General features: G+C 38.0%; 1 protein-coding gene across 1 annotated transcript in view; it reads right to left on the reverse strand.

The window, feature by feature from the left end:
* ABCA13 (ATP binding cassette subfamily A member 13) overlaps positions 1–23,074 on the reverse strand; it is a 492,269-nt gene that overhangs the window by 59,749 nt on the left and 409,446 nt on the right. The window contains exons 56-57 of the mRNA XM_054496702.2: positions 11,362–11,512; positions 4,465–4,599 (exon numbers count right to left, since the gene is read on the reverse strand). Of these exons, the coding sequence (XP_054352677.1) occupies positions 4,465–4,599; positions 11,362–11,512 (286 nt within the window). The remainder of the gene's footprint in view (positions 1–4,464; positions 4,600–11,361; positions 11,513–23,074) is intronic.

Here is a 23,074-nt window from a genome sequence, read left to right on the forward strand (position 1 = left end):
ACAAAGGAAGTGAAAGATCTGTATACTGAAAACTATAACATTTTGATTAAAGAAATTGAAGACAAATAAATGGAGAGCTATCCATGTACATGGATTGAAAGAATTAATATTTTAAAATGTCCATATTACCCAAAGCGATCTACAGACTCAGTGCTGTTCCTACAATTCCATTGTCATTTTTTCACTGAAATAGAAAACCAAAATACTAAAATTTATATTTTAAAAAACCCAAAATACCACAAATAGCTAAAGAAAGCAAGAAGAACAGTGCTGGAGGCCTCACATTTCCTATTTTCAAAATATACTACTATGCTATTATAATTTAAAAAGTATGGTACTTGTATAAAAACAGACATATAGATTCATAGAAAAGAACAGACAGTACAGAAATAAACCCACACACACATAGTCAATTAATCTTTGACAAATACGCCAAAATTAAAACTGGGAAAAGGACAGTCTCTTCAATATATGGCTTTGGGAAAACTGAATATCTACATACAAAAAATTAAAACTCGGTCCTTATCTTACACCATACACAAAAATCAACTGAACATGTATTAAAGATTTAAACATAAGATCAGCAACCATGAAACTTGTAGAAAAAAAAAAAGAAAGAAAAGCTCCTTGACATTGGTCTTGGCAATGTTTTGCTTGTTTCTTTTTTGGATATGACATCAAAAGCACATAAAACAGAAGCAAACATAAAGTGGGACTATTTCAAACGGAAAGAGTTGCTGCACAAGAAAGGAAAATATCAACAAAGCAGGCAAACTAAAGAGGGGGATAAAATATTTGCAACCATATATCCAATAAGGGGTTACATCCTATATATGGAATTTGTAAAACTAAATAGCAAAATAATAATAATTAAAAATAGACGAAAAACTTGAACAGACTTTTCTCAAAAGAAGACATGCAAATGGCCAATAGGTATAAGAAACGATGCTCAACATTGTTAATAATCAGGGAAATGCAAATGAAAACCACAATGAGATATCATCTTATACTTGTTAGAATGGCTATTGTTAAAAGGACAGAAGATAACCAGCAACGGCAAGGATTCAGAGAAAAGTGAACCCTTATACACAATTGGTGGGAATGTAAATGTACACATATTATCGAAAACAGTGTGGAGGTTCCTCTACAAGTTAAAAATACTACTGCCACTGATCCAGTAATCCCACTTCTGTGTGTGTATCCAAAGGAAATAAAATCAATATCTGGAAGGGATATCTGCAGTGCTATATTCATGACAACATTATTTACAAAAGCCAAGATATAGAAACAACTGAAGCATCCCTAAGTGTATAAATGGGAAAAGAAAATGTGTATGTCTCTCTCTCTCTCTCTTTCTCTCTCTCTCTCCCGGTTTCCTTGTCTCTCTCTCTCTCCCGGTTTCCTTGTCTCTCTCTCTCTCCCTGTTTCCTTGTCTCTCTCTCTCTCTTCTCTCTCACTGTGTGTGTGTGTGTGTGTAATGAAATATTATTCTGCCTGAAAAATAAGGAAATCCTTCCATTTTCAACAACATAAGTGAATCTGGAGGACTTTATGCCAAGCATAAAGTGAAATAAGCCATGCATGGAAAAACACTACTTCTTAATGAAATATTAAAAAGTTGAACACATAGGAAGAGAGAGTAGAAAGGTGCCAGGCTGTGGAAATTGGGAGATACTTGTCAAAGGGCAGAAAATTTCAGTTATACAGGACAAACAAGTTCTGGAGACCTAATATACAGCATATAGGGCTGCTATAGTTTGGATGTTTTGTCCCCTACAGAATTCATGTTAAAACTCAATCCCTAATGAAACAGTATTGAGAGGTGTGACCTTTGGGAGGTGAATGAGTTTATAAGATTAAGTGACCTTATAAAAGGACCTGATGAAGGACATTTACCTCTTTTTGCCCTTCTGACTTTTGCCTTGTGATGACACCTATTCCTCCCCTCTGGAGGGCACAGGGTTCAGGAAGCAGGGTTGGCACCCTCAGCAGACACCTGGACCTGGCAGTGCCTTGATCTTGGACTTCCCTGACTCCAAAACTTGAATTTCTGTTCTCTGTTCTTTATAAATTATCCAGTCTGTTATAGCAGCACAGTGAACTAAGAGAGGGACTGTAGGTAAAGATGCTGTATTACATATTTGAAATTTGCTAAGAGGGTAGATATTAAGTGTTCTCATCACATACAGGGAAAAAAAAAATGGCAATTATGTGACGTAATCAATATGTTAATTAGTTTGATTGTAGTCAACACATCAGAATATTTATGTATATCAAAACACATGTTGAATTCATTAAATATATACCATTTTTATCAGTTAATTACACTTCCATAAAACTGAGAGGTGGGGAATTGGGCTATATTTTCATGTCAGGTTGGTTCTCCTCCATGATCTGGCTAGGTAAGTCAACCCTGATGTTTTTAAAATGAATTTTCAACCTCCATAAAATTTCGGAATGATATCCCCCAGGAAGACATATGATAGCAGAAAAAGGCTTCATTTATTTAGCAACATCAAATAAATTGATATTTCTTAGAACTTGAAGCTTTCTCCTTCAATAGACACCAAAGCATTCCTTATATGAACCACTTCTAGAGAAATCTTGCCAAACTGTAAGATTTATTTCTGTGCTTTTATTAGCCAGGGAGTACTAAACACATATTTCTTAAGAGCTTAGGTTCATAAACTTCCCCAAAGAAAGAAACAGATGGGAAGCAGTAAGGGTAGGGGGAGAAGCACTGAACAGGAAAATAAATATCTAGTCTTTTCTGCAAATCAAGCAATATATGTGTACTAGTTATAAAAATAAGTAAATAAAAGGTGTGATCATGCAATGCTCAGTATGAGAGTTGTATGTGTAATTTACGTTTTCCTGATTCCCTCCTTGATGTCAGCTCTGAGACTCACTTCTAGTCTCTCTGTTGAGAACTCCAAAGGCCCGGCAACAAATCTTTTTAACCTATTGCTCTGAACAGTAACCATCATCATAGTCACGAATATTTACTGTGGTTTACCATCTGCTGGACACTGGGCTATATGCTTAATGTAGTTTATTTTATTTACTGCTTTCAATGACTCCATGAGACAGACACTATTATCAGGACAATTTTCAGATGAGAAGGCAGCAGGGATAGAACATACAAGGCCAAGTGCTGGGCGGCTGCCGAAGCAAAATTCAATGTTTGTCAGTGAGACTCCAGAGTCCCCACCTTGGCCGCTGTGTCACAGGTTTGGGCATCCACAGCAAGCTGAGAGCAAGGATGTATCAAAGAAAAGCATGTCAGGGTCTGCAGTGAGCCAGGTCATGGCTATAGAGCAGAGGCCCCTTCATCCAACTGAGGAGATGCATTGTAAGAGGCTGGGCAAAGGGAAATTCCACAGAAAGTAATGAATGCCCACATCTTGTTAACTACTCAACATAATCCTGCCTCATGTTGAAAATAAAATGTAATCTGTAAACTTCAGGATTGTGCAAATGGTAGCTTTTATTATCAGATTCCGGAATATGAAACTATACAATAGTCTAGGAATTTGGACATTGCAAAAGCAAATTTATGGCACCTAAAAAGAATATCCAGGTGAGTTCCCAGGAGACAACCAGCAAACGATGAGACCATTTTCCAACACAGACCTTCTCAATCCCCATTTACCACCCCACTAAAAGGGTGTATTCATTTGATGAAGAAAGATAGAAAAAAAGGAATCTGTTTTGTTTTCCACACTTTTTGACAGCCCTCAGACTCTCTATTGGTGTGAAGTCCAAAGATGCACTCTAGTGATTAGAATCCAATTTACAGCATGTAACAATAGCCTTTATTTATTCTTTCAGTGGCATTACTTGTATTAACAGTTATAGCTGTTTTATGAAATACAAGACAATTAACTCCATTTCTTGACAATTGTTGCCTCCAATTAATGCTTTGATTCATTCAAATCAAATTAATTGCAGTTCCCAGATTGATTATAGACCACCTTGTCTCAAGACCATTGCATATACTCTAGCCTCTTGCTGGAGTTTTCTTCCCTACTCTCAACACCATATCCATCCTTCACTCTCAACACCCATCTTTAAGATTCACCATGACAGGTGTCACTACTGCTGTGATAAACATACATCTACACACAGAAAAAGACATAAAAGCAATATTCTAGAGGATAACATAATTGGTTTTCAGATTACAGATGAATTCTAATATTCTTTTAAAACACTGTTTTAACGTTAAAATTTTATAAAATCTTCAGCTTGACAAATATAAGTGAATCTAGCAAAAGATAAATGTTTTATTTCTGTAAAATTCAAATGACATTTGGGAAATGCTGGCTTATGGCAAAACAGTTTACTAGTTTGTAGAACCAGCTTTGCAAGTTCTGAAGTTACTTCCCAGAAAAACCCTTAAAATCAGTTTATAAATCAATATGCAATATGTATCTTATTCCAAGATATTGACATTCTTCTACTCACCAGTAAAAGAATGTCAGGTTTCCCCACCAGGGCCAGGGCTGTAGAGAGTTTCCGCTTGGTTCCCCCACTGTAGGTGGCCACAGGTTTGTCCGCATGGGCTTCGAGGTGTAAGCGCCTGATGAGGTCTCCAGCAACCTGGAAGAGAGGCATGTCCATGTGCACACCAGCATTCACCAAAGTGCCCACCAGACAGCTGGTCTCAGTCCTCATTCCTGCTTCTACCTCCCACTAACCCTGCCTACCTTCACACATACAATCAAGTACATCTCCTGAAACATCCCCCTGTACCATACAGGCAGTAATTGAGAGTGAACAGGCAGGAGTTTTCTGCAGCTGGAGACATCTAAGTGATGGTCAGAATAATCACATCTAGAGTTCAGGGAGCAGGGTGGGCAAGAAACACACTCAAGGTTGGGGGTCCAGATAAATACCCATGTTGAGGTGAGCAGAGAGGGGTATGCCAAAAAGAAAACCGAGAAGGAAATAAATGGGAATGAAACTAATAGCAGTGTCAAAACTTAAAGGGAGAAGACAACCGAAGCAGAAAATTTTCTTCATTATTTTAGATTCAGGGAGTCTATGTGCAGGTTTGCTACATGGGTATATTGTGTGACACTGAGGTTTGGGCTTCTAATGATCCCACCCAAGTAGTGAGCATGGAACCCAACAGGTAGCTCTTCACCCCTTGTCTCACGCCCTCCCTCCACACTTTTGGATTCCCACGTGTCTACTGCTGCCATGTTTGTGTCCATGTGTAGCCAACGTTAAGCTCCCCGCTATAAATGAGAACACACAGTATTTGGTTTTGTGTTCCTGTGTTAATTTGCTTAGGATGATGCCTCCAGCTGCATCCATGCTGCTGCAAAGGATGTGATTTTGTTCATTTTTATGGCTGGAGGGAATTTTCAATATTAACACAAGGAAAGAAATATCCCTTTGACATTGAGAAGCCACTGTTAATGTTTGCAAACTCAGAGTTTGGTTTATAAAGTAACTAGAGGTGGGGAGGAGAATGGGAAATATTTCTTATTTGCAACTGCTGAAAACCACTTTGCCAAGTCCCAAGGATGGTGGCAGCATTTGTCAAACCTCACCCCTCCAGCCACAGGAGAGTTCAGACTGTACCCAAGAGCCTGCGGTTCACAGCTTCTTTATTCTTCCCTGCCTTCTACCCTGCCAGCTTGTCCCACATCCTAGAAGGCCCAGCCCATATCTCTCATCAGAAAAAATAATTGTCACTTCTTCTGTGTGATATATGTGTCACCTCTTCTGTGTATTATATGTGTCTATAGAACACTTTTATTTAGCATTTCCCACTGTAATTTGTACCACACTATATTTTCTGTTTCCAGTTCTATCTCCTATGCTGGATTAATTCTTCTTGGGGTCCAAGGTAAGCAATTTTTTTGTTTCCAACTTAGCATAATTTAAAACTTTTCCAAACAATTTTATTTAACTCTTATGACCATAGAAGTATTAATATAGATTCATTTTTTAGATATCATCATATAGCCAAATTGACCAAGATCATATTTTAATTCAAATTTAGGAGAAGAGGGAAAAATTCTATAGAACTAAAAAGATGGGTTAATAATTGTGCATCCCAAATAACTGAATAAATATAAACTAATGTGTATACTCTTTTTGACAAGTACATAAAAGTGAGGATAATAACAATAATGATAATGAAGCATTAAGAACTTCTACAAATATTAGGATAATCATTATGCCCCTCAGTAAAATCTTTCAACAGAAATTATTATATGGCTTTACTTGTGCAACTTCAAAATATGTTGCAAATGAATGAAGAGGCTCAAGGACTGGTCTTATGGTAAAATAGTATAATTCTAGGAAATGCAGATTTCAAGGCCCAAAAGATACATAAAGATGAAATATTTAATCTCCTGCTATCTGCCTAAGAAAATCTTCTCAAGGCCAGTAGTTGGTCTTATTGAAAGTAAAGTTGTTTTCCCCAGAATGTTTTATGTGAATCATCCTTTTTCCTGGCTCCATTCAGAACAATTATTTCAGTTATCACAAGTTGAAAAAAAATTCACTTAAGTGAATTTTAAAATATCAAAACAAAACGTTTTATTCATCACAAGCAAACAAACACAAATATTAAAGGAAGGGTCATATAAATGAAGAAATATAAATGCCTGGCATTTCAGGAATTAAAGAGATAGCAGAAGTAGTAATGTAGCTTCGTCTAAATTTTTCTCAGAGAAGAATGGCCAAGAAGTGTAAATCAGTGCTAGATAAACACTCATATGAGAGATGAAGGAAGGAAACCAGGGAGGCTTCCTGGAAAAGGAGGCACGTGTCCCCATAAAAGAGAAGAAAACTAAGAGCATGATAGACCCTGTTAGAAAGCTTTATCTGTCGGGAAAAAGTCCTTACTTAACGTCATCTATATGTTCTTGGAGACCACTTTAACCGAATCAACATTTAATGAAACCAATTTTACCATAAGCTGATTGGTAGAAATAAAAGTTCCTATGTCATATGTCTGGTCACAAAAACATCTCCCAACTTCTAAATAAAAAAACACTTCTAATAGCAAACTCTAAAATAAATGTGAGCTACAGATACATTTGTGAAAGATTAACAAAAACATGATTTACCCAGTTATTCCAGTTCAGGGTTGAGGGTGGTCAGAGCCTATCCTGGAAGCTCAGGGCACAAGGCAGGAACCAGCCCTGGACAGCATGCCATTCCATTGCAGGGTACACTCACACGCCCACATATACTCACCCACATGGGCTCAATATAGACACACCAAAGAAACTAATGTACACAGCTTTGGGACATGACAGAAAACAAGTGTACCTGGAGAAAATGTATGCAGCCATGGGGAGAGCGTGCAAACTCCTCTCCAACAGTGGTCTTGGCAGAAAATCAATTTTATTTTTCTCATCATTGTAATGAAACAATGTTGAACTAAACAATGTTATTTGGCGACCTGCTGTACTAACAGTGGTGAGGCTGGCAAAAATGACAAATTGTGAAAATGATTTTTTTTGTTATTTTTAGATCTATAAATATTACAAGAAAAAGAATGAAAATGTGTGTATGTGTGCATGTATTAGAAAGAAATGTTTAGTTACTCTCATCCATGTTATTCAAAGATTAGCAATACATAAATGAAAACTGATAAACTGACAAATGAAATAAAAATAATAATATATATACCTGGTTCTGGAGAAATGCACCTGAGAATGCAAGTTACATTTTGAATAAACTTGCCAAATTATTATTGCATATTTTTATGAAGTTAAGGAGACATATGTCATGTTTTCTCAATTTCACAAAAGGTTAAATATTGCAGCCTGCAAATTCTGGATTGGTTAACCATAGGAAAGATTCCAGAGTATACAGGAACAAATGTATTAGTTTGATCCAATGTTTTCTGGATGTCATGTTGTCAGAAAATAACTGAAAATAGCATAATAAGAAGTATTTTGCTGTAGTCTTTTCTGCACTCAGCAATACTGTCAAAGTAATGGCAAAAGCAATGCCTTAGCAATCTCAGTTGTCAAAATACTGCCTAAAATCCCAAAATGTCAAAAGTTCACAGAATCTCTCTCTGCAGTTTGGTATTTTTCTCTTACGAAGCTCTAGAAATTGTACCACACTTCAGGCAAGTTACTGGGATGCATTTGTATTGGGATGCTTTCGTTTGGGGATGCATTGGTTTTGGGATGAATCCCAATGGGATATGCACTGGGATGCAAATCCCCAGTGTTTATTCATGTTTGGCACACGGTAGGACTTCCATAAACATCACTGGAGCCAAAATAAATTGCCCTGAGATTCACACATACATCTGTTGGACTCCTAAGCCAAAGTGTTTCCACTACCACACATGGCCAGGTCAACATTTTCTGTGAGATTAAAGACCAAAATGAGTAGTAAAGTAGGGAAAGGGAACCAAGGATTTCAGATGGAAATGTTTATCCTGGCTCTTCCTCTGAAGATGACCTCCTGTCCCCATTCCTACTATCTTATAACTTCTAGCTCCTTCTAGCTAAACTGACTGTGTGAATGGAAGAAAACTTAAAGATAAAAGTCATGTCTTTAGAGAAGATAAGGGGAAGCAAGACACAGTAGGGATATTCCCTCGTAGGAATGTGCAGGTATTAACAAAACTAAGATGATGAGGGGCCATACCTCTTCTATACCAGGGAAAACTAAAACACAGAATTTGCCAGATCTCTTCCCATTTAGAAATACTGTTTGTTTGTTATGGTATGACACTAACATTGAAACAACCAAGCATGATGAACTCTGAAACATTTTCTCTAGCACCCCAGACTATGTAGCCCTCATCTCTTGCATCATTTGGTAATAACCAAGTGATATAACTTAATATAACATGTTTTACAAGGTTAATTAAATTCAGGCTCAAATATGTACACTGCACAAAACTGTGCAGTGTAAATCATGGGAAATCTGAAAATCATTGTTAACTTGCCAAACCTAAATTCAAGCTTTATGAAGTGGCGTCTTATTCTTACCTTATCAAATTTTTGAAAGGTTGGGAAAGTGAGGAATTTGACCATACTTAGAAATGACCAGCAAGTGGAGCACAGATGGACTGGCTCAGCCACAGCATGGGCTCTGAGGGTCCCTGGGAGGGAAGAGAGGCGACTGTAAGGCTGAACAAAGGAGCCTCCCAGCAAGCACAGAGGGTCTTCCACTAGGATCATAGAGCTTACAATGGTGGCTGTCCATGTTACAATGAAAATAGGTGGCAGCCTGATGACAACAACTAAGGTGAGCAGCAGATGTGTCTAAAGATTACCCCCATATCTATGAGTTCTGAAAGCCCGGAGGTGAGGCACACATGTTGAGCCCAACTCCAGCCCAATGGAAAGCCAGGCAGCAGGAGGAGCTCCATGTTAGAGAAGTCATGCACTAACCCCACACAGTTTCCACTTTTTTGGCCATCCCAGGGGTATAAAAATAAGACTGAACTGTTAATACCACCAGGAATTCCATCTTATACAACTAACAACCTGAATAAACTAAGTGTCAGAGTAATGTCTTAGTCAAGAACTTGTACCCTGGAGCTGGTTTATATGGTTCAAAGAAAAGCCTTGCCAAATACTAGCCATGTGAACATGGGCAAGTGGCCTAATTTCTCTGGTGTCTCAGTTTTCCTGTGTCTCTGTGTCTCAATTAAACTGTGTCTAATTTCTCAGTTTGTAAAATGGGAATAAGCATCTACTTCATATGGTTGCTGTAAAATACTTAGAACAGTACCTGACGTGGAATAAATACTAAAAGATAAAACTATTATTTTCCATTATTTTATAATAATTCTTTCTGGACACCTTGTGATAAGCACCTCAAAATGGATATGCCTGTTCTATAACTTAAATATTCCCAAAATATATAGAAGAGAAAATTTTTTTCCAGAAAAGGAGCTAACTCCTTTGGAAGCAGATGCAAAAGTGTGCTGACATCTTAGAAACAAGAGCAAGTAGCAATACTGTCTGCAAAATCAGTTACAGTTTTATAAAGGAAATGAAGGCAGTTCCTAATTGGTTACCATTTAAATAACTTTTCTTGGTAGAACAATTCAGAAAAACAAAGTTGTAAGACAGCTGAATATCAAGACACAATTGCCCTGAATGACAGAAAGCACCAACCTACATTAACGAGAGCTTTTTCATAAGCATGTTTCCCTCGAAAAACAAAAGTGCCAGCTTAAAGCCTTTGCCAAGCACCCGCCTCTTTCATCAAAAACTAACAAAGAGGAGCTGACAGAGATAAACACCGATTAAAAATTGAGCCAACAATTAGTCATGGATGCCAATAACTGTTTAACTACAACCAGCAGGTCTCTGTGGGGTGGTCAGTTATCTTTGCTTTATTAAGACGGGAGATGGGAAAAGGTGCCAGAGTCCTTACAATGAGGTGCACATATTCTGTTTAGTTTCACTTAAAGTTAGAAAGCATAAATAAGAAACAAATGCTGAAGCATTATAAAAACAGAACAGAGAATGAATGTTCATGGACTAGTGAAGGCGAAGGCTGTTAGTTTTGTCTCCTGTGAGTCCTAGAATGTTCCCTCTCCCGCAGAATCTAATTGCAAACGCATCATATAAGCCACTTATTTCTGCTTCTAGTTCAGAATCCAGAAATCTGAGGAGCACGCACCCCAGACTTTCTATAATGAGGTGCAGAAAAGGTAAAAATGTGCTTAAATAACTGCAATTTTGGTAGCTCATGGTACAACATCCTGAGCTGTCAATCAAGGCTGTCTGCTCCGCTTCGCTGACCTCTACTCGCCCAGAAGAAGTGGCAGCTGTCTTTTGCTCTCTCACTGTTCCACCTGCCTCTCTCCTGTCACAGGCAGTGATGGAGGTATGGGGGTCTGCAGTTTCTGCCACTCCTTCATTCCCCTAAGGCCACTCAAAAAGGAATCCCCTGGCAGGAGGAATCTGTCCGCCCACTCATCAGGAAGTCATTCCTTCCAACAATCCCCCAGATTCCACACATAATTTGCGCCCACTCTTTCACAAGCCCTGAAAATACAGAGTTTGTGATATTTCTTCCTGAATACAAGTTAGTAGTTCAATAAGTGTAAAAGGCATTTAGAGAGGAAGAAAAGAGCAAGGGGGATACAAAGTTATAAATGATGTATTTATGCTTTAACTCCAACCACATGATTGCCTCACACAGATACATTTTAAATATATAATGTAAATAAGGCAAATATATTTAATGTTTTCTTCAGTATAATCATATTAGAAAATCTCTTGCAGGTAAGTTTATCTGACACTACAGTTCCTTCTCCTCATAGGTTGAGAGAGCTGCCTTGGAGCCAGAGGTGGTCACCAAGCATTCCTCAATGGATCCCTTTATCTAGAAGACCCCAGGGAGATTTACCTCAGGGATGCACTGCCTTGGAATCCCGCGTAAGTTACAGTAATAATAGAGATGTTCCCAACCAGTCAGAAGCTCGTCCAGGGCATCCTGCTGGGGACAGTAGCCAATGAGCACACCTGCCACGCCAGCAGAAGTCAGGTCCACGGCATCTCTGCAGAGAGAAGCAGCACAGGCTGAGAACAACAGTTTCCCAAACTCGCATCAACCCGTTTTTAAAATGTGGCTCATCAATAACAAGTCCACTGCAGTTTATTGAAAACAATTAGTTCATTTCACAATAATAGGTTCAATTCATGAGAAATGAAGAATACAAGAAGTCACCCCAAAATAGGCCTCTTTGGCATATGGATTATTTTGAGCTAAAGGCAACTGAGAACCAGAGGACACAGGAAAAGCTCTTTACCTCTCCTTAACTGCCTAAAAATTCAGCATAAATATCTTTTTTTGAAAAGGAAATTCACATTTACAAAGGAAATTTTCGTTTGTAAAGATGTCTCCCTACCAGAAAGAGAGCTACTTTCCCAGAAAACTCTGAACTGGAGAGACTCTTATCTGCATAATGAGACAACCCTAGTCCACCATACATTTCCTCCTCTCACCTTCCCATAGCTGGCCTTCCCTGCCCAGAATCCCCAAGTCCCTTTTGCTTTGTTTAGCCTCATATGGTACATAAGCCTCAATCATCTGGGCAGCTCCTTGAGTCTTATTTTTTGTGTGAAACTCCTGTGCCTACATACATAATCAAACTGTTTTTTTATTAATATGTATTGCTGAATCAGGTGGGAAGACTATATTTAGTTTTATAAGATTCTGCCAAACTGTCTGCAAAAGTGGTTGTACCATTTTGAATTCCCATCAGCAGCAAATGAGAGTTCCTATTGCTCCACACTGTTGTCAACATTTGGTATTGTCAGTGTTTTGTATTTTACTCATTCTATTAGGTATATAGATGCATTGCATTGTTGCTTTTATTTGCAATTTTCCAAAGACATATGATGTTGAGCATCTTATGAACTTATTTGCATCTCTCTTCTTTGGTGAGACATCTGTTCATATCTTTCACCCATGTTTTAATTGTGTGTTTTCTTATTGTTTGATTTTAAAGATTCTTTATATATTTTGTACACAAGGGTTTTATGAGACATGGGTCTGCAAAATTTTTTCCCAGTCTATGGATTGACTTTTTCATCTCTTAACCGTGTCTTTTGCAGAACAGAAATGTACTTTAATGAAGTCAGACTTACCAACATTTTCTTTTATGGATCATGCTTTTGATACTGTATCTAAAAAGACATTGTCACATCCAAGGTCACCTAGATTTTATCCTATGTTATTTTCTAGAACTTTTATAATTTGTATTTTACAATCAGGTCATAGATCCACTTGGAGTTAATTTTTGTCACAGGTATAAGTTAAGTGCCCAGCTTCATTGTCTGGCATGTGGATATCCATTTGTTCTGGCACCATTTGTTGCAAAGATGATTATTTGCCCACATGGTTGCCTTTGTTCTTTTGTCATATATCAGTTGACTGTATTGGTGTGGGGCTACCTCTGGGAATTACTGTGCTTTTATAGTAAATCTTAAAGTCAGGTAATGTCAGTCTTCATACTTTGTTCTTCTTTCATACTGTGTTGCCTATCATGGATCTTTTGTCTTTCCACATAAACTTGAAAATCAGTTTGTTAATATCCACAAAGTAACACTGGGATTTTGATTGGGGTTGTGTTAAACCTAACATTCAAGTTGGGAAGAACCAATATCTTGTTTATGTTAAGTTTTTCTACCCCAAAACATGGAATATCTATTTATTTAGAGCTTTTTCTATTTATTTCATTAGGATTTTGTAGTTTTCTTTTTTTTTTTTTAATAAATGATAGTTATTTCTGTTTTAAGGGTATTTACACATAGAGAAATGCATTTGCAAATGCCTAATAAGAAAATTATCATGCATTTGGAATTGGATATGTGTTCAATCTGTGTGTGTGTGGGCAGGGGGGCGGTGGGTGTGTGTGTGTTGGATGGTGTCTATATGTAGTGAGCAGGAGATATGATGTGTCTTATTTCTAAATAAACTATATTGTATCTAAAGAAAAAGACTGGAGTTATCTAGTTACCCTTATGTTGAACTCATATTTCTTAAGATTAATGAGCTAAGATATGATGATCATCCTTTTATTTTTTTTCGATTTTTTTTCTTTATTATTATTATTATTATTATTATTATTATTATTATACTTTAGGCTCTATGGTACATGTGCGCAACGTGCAGGTAAGTTACATATGTATACATGTGCCATGCTGGTGCGCTGCACCCACCAACTCGTCATCTAGCATTAGGTATATCTCCCAATGCTATCCCTCCCCACTTCCCCCACCCCACAACAGTCCCTGAAGTGTGATGTTCCCCTTCCTGTGTCCATGTGTTCTCATTGTTCAATTCCCACCTATGAGTGAGAATATGCGGTGTTTGGTTTTTTGTTCTTGCAATAGTTTACTGAGAATGATGATTTCCAATTTCATCCATGTCCCTACAAAGGACATGAACTCATCATTTTTTATGGCTGCATAGTATTCCATGGTGTATATGTGCCACATTTTCTTAATCCAGTCTCTCATTGTTGGACATTTGGCTTGGTTCCAAGTCTTTGCTATTGTGAATAATGCCGCAATAAACATACGTGTGCATGTGTCTTTATAGCAGCATGATTTATAGTCCTTTGGGTATATACCCAGTAATGGGATGGCTGGGTCAAATGGAATTTCTAGCTCTAGATCCCTGAGGAATCGCCACACTGACTTCCACAAGGGTTGAACTAGTTTACAGTCCCACCAACAGTGTAAAAGTGTTCCTATTTCTCCACATCCTCTCCAGCACCTGTTGTTTCCTGACTTTTTAATGATTTCCATTCTAACTGGTGTGAGATGGTATCTCATTGTGGTTTTGATTTGCATTTCTCTGATGGCCCGTGATGATGAGCATTTTTTCATGTGTTTTTTGGCTGCATAAATGTCTTCTTTTGAGAAGTGTCTGTTCATGTCCTTTGCCCACTTTTCAATGGGGTTGTTTGTTTTTTTCTTGTAAATTTGTTTGAGTTCATTGTAGATTCTGGATATTAGCCCTTTGTCAGACGAGTAGGTTGCAAAAATTTTCTCCCATTTTGTAGGTTGCCTGTTCACTCTGATGGTAGTTTCCTTTGCTGTGCAGAAGCTCTTGAGTTTAATTAGATCCCATTTGTCAATTTTGGCTTTTGTTGCCATTGCTTTTGGTGTTTTAGACATGAAGTCCTTGCCCATGCCTATGTCCTGAATGGTATTGCCTAGGTTTTCTTCTAGGGTTTTTATGGTTTTAGGTCTAACATTTAAGTCTTTAATCCATCTTGAATTGATTTTTGTATAAGGTGTAAGGAAGGGTTCCAGTTTCAGCTTTCTACATATGGCTAGCCAGTTTTCCCAGCACCATTTATTAAATAGGGAATCCTTTCCCCATTTCTTGTTTTTCTCAGGTTTGTCAAAGATCATATAGTTGTAGATATGTGGCATTATTTCTGACGGCTCTGTTCTGTTCCATTAATCTATATCTCTGTTTTGGTACCAGTACCATGCTGTTGTGGTTACTGTAGCCTTGTAGTATAGTTTGAAGTCAGGTAGTGTGATGCCTCCAGCTTTGTTCTTTTGGCTTAGGATTGACTTGGTGATGCGGGCTCTTTTTTGGTTCCATATGAACTTTAAAGTAGTTTTTTCCAATTCTGTGAAGAAAGTCATTGGTAACTTGATGGGGATGGCATTGAATCTGTAAATTACCTTGGGAAGGATGGCCATTTTCATGATATTGATTCTTCCTACCCATGAGCATGGAATGTTCTTCCATTTGTTTGTATCCTCTTTTATTTCCTTGAGCAGTGGTTTGTAGTTCTCCTTGAAGAGGTCCTTCACATCCCTTGTAAGTTGGATTCCTAGGTATTTTATTCTCTTTGAAGCAATTGTGAATGGGAGTTCACTCATGATTTGGCTCTGTGTTTGTCTGTTATTGATGTATAAGAATGCTTGTGATTTTTGTCCATTGATTTTGTATCCTGAGACTTTGCTGAAGTTGCTTATCAGCTTAAGGAGATTTTGGGCTGAGACAATGGGGTTTTCTAGATACACTATCATGTCATCTTCAAACAGGGACAATTTGACTTCCTCTTTTCCTAATTGAATACCCTTGATTTCCTTCTCTTGCCTAATTGCCCTGGGCAGAACTTCCAACACTATGTTGAATAGAAGTGGTGAGAGAGGGCATCCCTGTCTTGTGCCAGTTTTCAAAGGGAATGCTTCCAGTTTTTGCCCATTCAGTATGATATTGGCTGTGGGTTTGTCATAAATAGCTCTTATTATTTTGAGATACGACCCATCAATACCTAATTTATTGAGAGTTTTTAGCATGAAGGGTTGTTGAATTTTGTCAAAGGCCTTTTCTGCATCTATTGAGATAATCATGTGGTTTTTGACTTTGGTTCTGTTTATATGCTGGATTACATTTATTGATTTGCGTATATTGAACCAGCCTTGCATCCCAGGGATGAAGCCCACTTGATCATGGTGGATAAGCTTTTTGATGTGCTGCTGGATTCTGTTTGCCAGTATTTTATTGAGGATTTTTGCATCAATGTTCATCAAGGATATTGGTCTAAAATTCTCTTTTTTTGTTGTGTCTCTGCCAGGCTTTGGTATCAGGATGATGCTGGCCTCATAAAATGAGTTAGGGAGGATTCCCTCTTTTTCTATTGATTGGATTAGTTTCAGAAGGAATGGTACCAGCTCCTCCTTGTACCTCTGGTAGAATTCGGCTGTGAACCCATCTGGTCCTGGACTTTTTTTTGGTTGGTAAGCTATTGATTATTGCCACAATTTCAGCTCCTGTTATTGGTCTATTCAGAGATTCAACTTCTTCCTGGTTTAGTCTTGGGAGGGTGTATGTGTTGAGGAATTTATCCATTTCTTCTAGATTTTCTAGTTTATTTGCGTAGAGGTGTTTGTAATATTCTCTGATGGTAGTTTGTATTTCTGTGGGATCGGTGGTGATATCCCCTTTATCATTTTTTATTGCATCTATTTGATTCTTCTCTCTTTTTTTCTTTATTAATCTTGCTAGCGGTCCATTAATTTTGTTGATCCTTTCAAAAAACCAGCTCCTGGATTCATTTATTTTTTGAAGGGTTTTTTGTGTCTCTATTTCCTTCAGTTCTGCTCTGATTTTAGTTATTTCTTGCCTTCTGCTAGCTTTTGAATGTGTTTGCTCTTGCTTTTCTAGTTCTTTAAATTGTGATGTTAGGGTGTCAATTTTGGATCTTTCCTGCTTTCTTTTGTGGGCATTTAGTGCTATAGATTTCCCTCTACACACTGCTTTGAATGCATCCCAGAGATTCTGGTATGTTGTGTCTTGGTTCTCGTTGGTTTCAAAGAACATCTTTATTTCTGCCTTCATTTCGTTATGTACCCAGTAGTCATTCAGGAGCAGGTTGTTCAGTTTCCATGTAGTTGAGCGGTTTTGAGTGAGATTCTTAATCCTGAGTTCTAGCTTGATTGCACTGTGATCTGAGAGATAGTTGGTTATAATTTCTGTTCTTTTACATTTATTGAGGAGAGCTTTACTTCCAAGTATATGGTCAGTTTTGGAATAGGTGTGGTGTGGTGCTGAAAAAAATGTATATTCTGTTGATTTGGGGTGGAGAGTTCTGTAGATGTCTATTAGGTCCGCTTGGTGCAAAGCTGAGTTCAATTCCTGGGTATCCTTGTTGACTTTCTGTTTCGTTGATCTGTCTAATGTTGACAGTGGGGTGTTAAAGTCTCCCATTATTAATGTGTGGGAGTCTAAGTCTCTTTGTAGGTCACTCAGGACTTGCTTTATGAATCTGGGTGCTCCTGTATTGGGTGCATATATATTTAGGATAGTTAGCTCTTCTTGTTGAATTAATCCCTTTGCCATTATGTAATGGCCTTCTTTGTCTCTTTTGATCTTTGTTGGTTTAAAGTCTGTTTTATCAGAGACTAGGATTGCAACCCCTGCCTTTTTTTGTTTTCCATTTGCTTGGTAGATCTTCCTCCATCCTTTTATTTTGAGCCTATGTGTGTCTCTGCACGTGAGATGGGTTTCCTGAATACAGCACACTGATGGGTCTTGACTCTTTATCCAATTTGCCAGTCTGTGTCTTTTAATTGGAGCATTTAGTCCATTTACATTTAAAGTTAATATTGTTATGTGTGAATCTGATCTTGTCATTATGATGTTAGCTGGTTATTTTGCTCGTTAGTTGATGCAGTCTCTTCCTAGTATCGATGGTCTTTACATTTCAGTATGATTTTGCAGTGGCTGGTACCGGTTGTGCCTTTCCATGTTTAGCGCTTCCTTCAGGAGCTCTTTTAGGGCAGGCCTGGTGGTGACAAAATCTCTCAGCATTTGCTTGTCTGTAAAGTATTTTATTTCTCCTTCACTTATGAAGCTTAGTTTGGCTGGATATGCAATTCTGGGTTGAAAATTCTTTTCTTTAAGAACGTTGAATATTGGCCTCCACTCTCTTCTGGCTTGTAGAGTTTCTGCCGAGAGATCCGCTGTTAGTCTGATGGGCTTCCCTTTGATGGTAACCCAACCTTTCTCTCTGGCTGCCCTTAACATTTTTTCCTTCATTTCAACTTTGGTGAATCTGACAATTATGTGTCTTGGAGTTGCTCTTCTCGAGGAGTATGTTTGTGGTGTTCTCTGTATTTCCTGAATCTGAATGTTGGCCTGCCTTGCTAGATTGGGGAAGTTCTCCTGGATAATATCCTGCAGAGTGTTTTCCAACTTGTTTCCATTCTCCCCGTCACTTTCAGGTACACCAATCAGATGTAGATTTGGTCTTTTCACATAGTCCCACATTTCTTGGAGGCTTTGCTCGTTTCTTTTTATTCTTTTTTCTCTAAACTTCCCTTCTCGCTTCATTTCATTCATTTCATCTTCCAGGGCTGATACCCTTTCTTCCATTTGATCGCATTGGCTCCTGAGGCTTCTGCATTCTTCACGTAGTTCTCGAGCCCTGGTTTTCAGCTCCATCAGCTCCTTTAAGCACTTCTCTGTATTGGTTATTCTAGTTATACATTCTTCTAAATTTTTTTCAAAGTTTTCAACTTCTTTGCCTTTGGTTTGAATATCCTCCCGTAGCTCGGAGTAATTTGATCGTCTGAAGCCTTCTTCTCTCAGCTCGTCAAAGTCATTCTCCGTCCAGCTTTGTTCCGTTGCTGGTGAGGAACTGCGTTCCTTTGGAGGAGGAGAGGTACTCTGGTTTTTAGAGTTTCCAGTTTTTCTGCTCTGTTTTTTCCCCATCTTTGTGGTTTTATCTACTTTTGGTCTTTGATGATGGTGATGTACAGATGGGTTTCTGGTGTGGATGTCCTTTCTGTTAGTTTTCCTTCTAACAGACAGGACCCTCAGCTGCAGGTCTGTTGGAGTACCTGGCAGGCCGTACGAGGTGTCAGTCTGCCCCTGCTGGGGGGTGCCTCTCAGTTAGGCTGCTCGGGGGTCAGGGGTCAGGGACCCACTTGAGGAGGCAGTCAGCCCGTTCTCAGATCTCCAGTTGCGTGCTGGGAGAACCACTGCTCTCCTCAAAGCTGTCAGACAGGGACATTTAAGTCTGCAGAGGTTACTGCTGTCTTTTTGTTTGTCTGTGCCCTGCCCCCAGAGGTGGAGCCTACAGAGGCAGGCAGGCCTCCTTGAGCTGTGGTGGGCTCCACCCAGTTCAAGCTTCCAGGCTGCTTTGTTTACCTAAGCGAGCCTGGGCAATGGCAGGCGCCCCTCCCCCAGCCTCGCTGCCGACTTGCGGTTTGATCTCAGACTGCTGTGCTAGCAATCAGCGAGACTCCGTGGGCGTAGGACCCTCTGAGCCAGGTGCGGGCTATACTCTCCTGGGGCACCGTTTCCTAAGCCTGTCGGAAAAGCACAGTATTCGGGTGGGAGTGGCCCGATTTTCCAGGTGCCGTCTGTCACCCCTGGAAAGGGAACTCCCTGACCCCTTGCGCTTCCCGAGTGAGGCAATGCCTCGCCCCTGCTTCGACTGGCGCACGGTGTGCTCACCCACTGACCTGCGCCCACTGTCTGGCACTCCCTAGTGAGATGAACACGGTACCTCAGATGGAAATGCAGAAATCACCCGTCTTCTGCATCTCTCTTGCTGGGAGCTGTAGACCGGAGCTGTTCCTATTCTGCCATCTTCTGATGATCATCCTTTTAAAAGCCAGGATTTTGTAGTTTTCCTCATATAATTTGTTAGATTTATAGCTAAGTATTTCATTTTGGGGATTGTTAATGTAAATGATATGTTTTTAAAATTTCAAATTCCAATTATTCGTTGTAGATATATAGGGAAACATGACTTTTCTATATTAATGTTATATCCTGAAACCTTGATATAAATGTTTATTAGTTCTAGGAGTATTTTTTTGACAATTCTTTGGGAGTTTCTACATATATAATCATTTCATCTACAAGCAATAACAGTTTTATTTATTCCTTCACAATCTGTGTGATTTTAACTCCCTTTTCTGCTCTTATTGCATTATGTAAGACTGCTTGCTGGCAGAGTATTGAGATAAGAATGGAGCGAGAAGACATCCTCGTCTTGTTCCCAAACTTAGGAGAAAGGTATCTAGCTTCTCATGATTTAGTATATTACTTGAAGGTTTATTACAAGTGTTCTTTATCAAGTTGAGGAATTTCCTTTCTGTTCCTAGTTTGCTAAGAGTTAGTATCATAAATAATTGTTGGCTTTTGTGAAAAATGTTGTTATGCATCTGTTAATAGGATCAAACTATTTTTTCCTTTTATTCTATTGTTGTAATGGATTATATTAATTGATTTTCAAAAATTGAATGAACCTTGCTTATCTGGAATAAGTCCTTCTTTGTCATAGTATATAATTCTTTTCGTACATTGTTAGATTCAATTTGATACTTTGTTGAGAATTTTTGCATGTATACTCATAAGAGATACTAGGCTATAGTTTTCCTTTCTTGTAGTGTACTTGTCTGGTTTCAGTATTATGGTAATGCTGGCCTCATAAAAACAGTTAACCATATTTGTTCTATATCTATTTTCTAAAAGACATTGTAGTAAATTGATATCATTTCTTTCTTAAATGGTAGAATTCACCAGTGAGATCACCTAAGTCTAGTGCTTTTGCTTTTATGGTCATTAGTTATTGATTCAATTTCTTTCAATGATATATACCTATTCGGATTGTCTATTTCTCCCCGTATGGGTTTGGGTAAATTGTGTCTTCAGGGAATTGGCCCATTTCAAGTGAGTTATCAAAGATGTGGGCATAGATTTGCTCAAAATATTTCCTTATTAATATTTTAATGTTCATGAGATTAGTAAGGATAACATGTTTGGTTTTTGATATTAGTAATTTGTATTTTCTTTTTTCATGGATAATCTCACTAGGAGTTTATCAATTTTATTTATTTCGTCTTTTAGTTCATTGATTTCAGCTTTTAGTTTCATTGATTTTTCTCTATTATTTTCCTTTTTATAATTTTATTGATTTTTCCACTAATTTTTATCATTTCTTTTGTTCTGCTTACTTTCAATTTAATTTGCTCCTCTCCCTCTAGTTTAGTAATGTACAAGCTTAGATTATCTATTTTAGGTCTCTCATCTTTTCTAATAGATGCATCAAATTCCATGAATTTTCCTTTAAGCACAACTTTTGCTGTATTCCACAAACTGTGATAGGTTTAAATTTCATTTTCATTTAAGCTTAATTTTTGTAATTTCTTTTCTAATTCCTTTAACATGTGTGTTACCCAGAAATAGGTTATTTAATATCCAAATATTTGGGGATTTCTAAAGCTATCCTTCTATTTTCTATTTCTAGTTTAATTCCATTGTGGTTTGACAGCATAGTTTGGATGATGTCTATTTCTTTATTGTTAAGCTGTATTTGGGCTTTTAGTGTGAGGTTTGAGTTTATCTGACTAGAAGTTATATTGTGCTTACCGGTGGCTGTCTCAGTGGTGTTAGTTCTAGTGTCCTTGTGTTTATACCCAGTTGTCTTTGGGTTTGCCTAGAGATTCCATCTTAAATAGAGTCTGAGGCTTGTAGTTCTCTTAGTCCCTGGTTATTACACAGGAGCTCCACTGATGTGGTGGTGAGGAGTTGGTTGAGGGGAAGAGTTCTATATTCCCACAATCACGTCTCAGTCTTCTAGAGCCTGAGCTGGGCATTTCCCTTTTCCCAGGTCAGTTAGGCTCTGGAAAAGCAGTTTCCCCTTTGGGCTGGTCTTTCTAATGCTTACAGAGGTTTGGGCATATTTCCATATAATTAACCCCTGCTGAAAGCATGAAAGGATTTTTCCCCTGTCTTCACACTGAGAACCTGGTAGGGTTCCTGTAGGTAATACTCACCAGTGAGGAGCCCCCAAGGCTACTTTCAAGTTAGTCCACACTGAGCCTACATCACTTTTTGATTATAGTGGATGTGTTCCTACTGATCCTGGCCTCATATGGTGACTTCTGCTTCTGGGTCTCCTGATTCACAGTCCCGGGCTTCCTTCTAGTACAGTCGTTTCTCTATATCCATGGGGGGTGGGTCTAGGACTCCCCGTGGATACTAAAAATCCATGGATGCTCAAGTCCTTTATATAAAAGAGTGTGGTATTTTATATACCTACATACATCTTCCCAAATACTTTAAATCATTTCTAGATGACTTATAATACCTAATGCAATGTAAATGCTATATAAACGGTGGTTATGCTGTATTTGTTAGGGAATACTAACAACAGAAAAAGCCTGTACATGTTCAGTACAGGCAGAATCATCCCTTTTTTTCTGAATATTTTGTGGCACAGTTAGTTGAATCCATGGATATGAATCCACGGGTGTAGGGGATCCCCTGACTGTCTCTCTAGTACTGGGGTAGCAGTTTGCTTTCTGACCTCAAATCTCTGAGGGATCTAAGAAGAGTTGATAATTTTTAGTTTTTAAGGTATTTTCCTGTTGTGAAAATGAAAGTGACAACTTGCAAGCTCTTTAAATGTTGTACCAAAAACCACAACTCAGTACATTTTTCAGTGGAGTTTTTGTTTCATTTTTTCATGTTCCACATCTCTGCCCCACAGGAAAAGCTATAAATTTTAAATGTATCTCTCCATCCTCTACATTCTATACCATTCTCTTACTCATTGTGTCAATGGCTTCTAATCTACACAGTAGAACAATTTCTCAAGTTTATCGCTGGCAGCGCTAATTTAATATTCTGCACTTTTAATTCTTTTGTATGTGATAAATATAAGAGAAAACAGAATTTAAGATCTGCTGGGTACTTAATTTCCTTTACATTAGTTTCTATTACATCCATATTCTCCTATCTTTCAAATTCAGCTAGCACATTTATCATGAAAGTTTTCACACTTGTGTCATAAAATTTTAACCTTTAAGTCTTTAGAGTATCAACTTTTAAAAAAGCATTCCCTTATATTTAAATAATAAAAATATCCATGTATAATTTTTAGTTAGAATCTTTCCGTAGTGCTCCAATCAGCTTTTGTACCATAATTATTCTGATGTATTATTGTTTATGCATTCTTCTAAAGAGAGCAAGATTGCCAGAAAAAAATACAAAATATCCACTTAAGTTTATAATTCAGATAGACAATGAATAAATGTTAAGTGTATAATGTTAAATGTATAATGTT

Source organism: Pongo pygmaeus, chromosome 6, assembly GCF_028885625.2.
Source record: "Pongo pygmaeus isolate AG05252 chromosome 6, NHGRI_mPonPyg2-v2.0_pri, whole genome shotgun sequence".
Classification (NCBI taxonomy): Eukaryota; Metazoa; Chordata; class Mammalia; order Primates; family Hominidae; genus Pongo; species Pongo pygmaeus.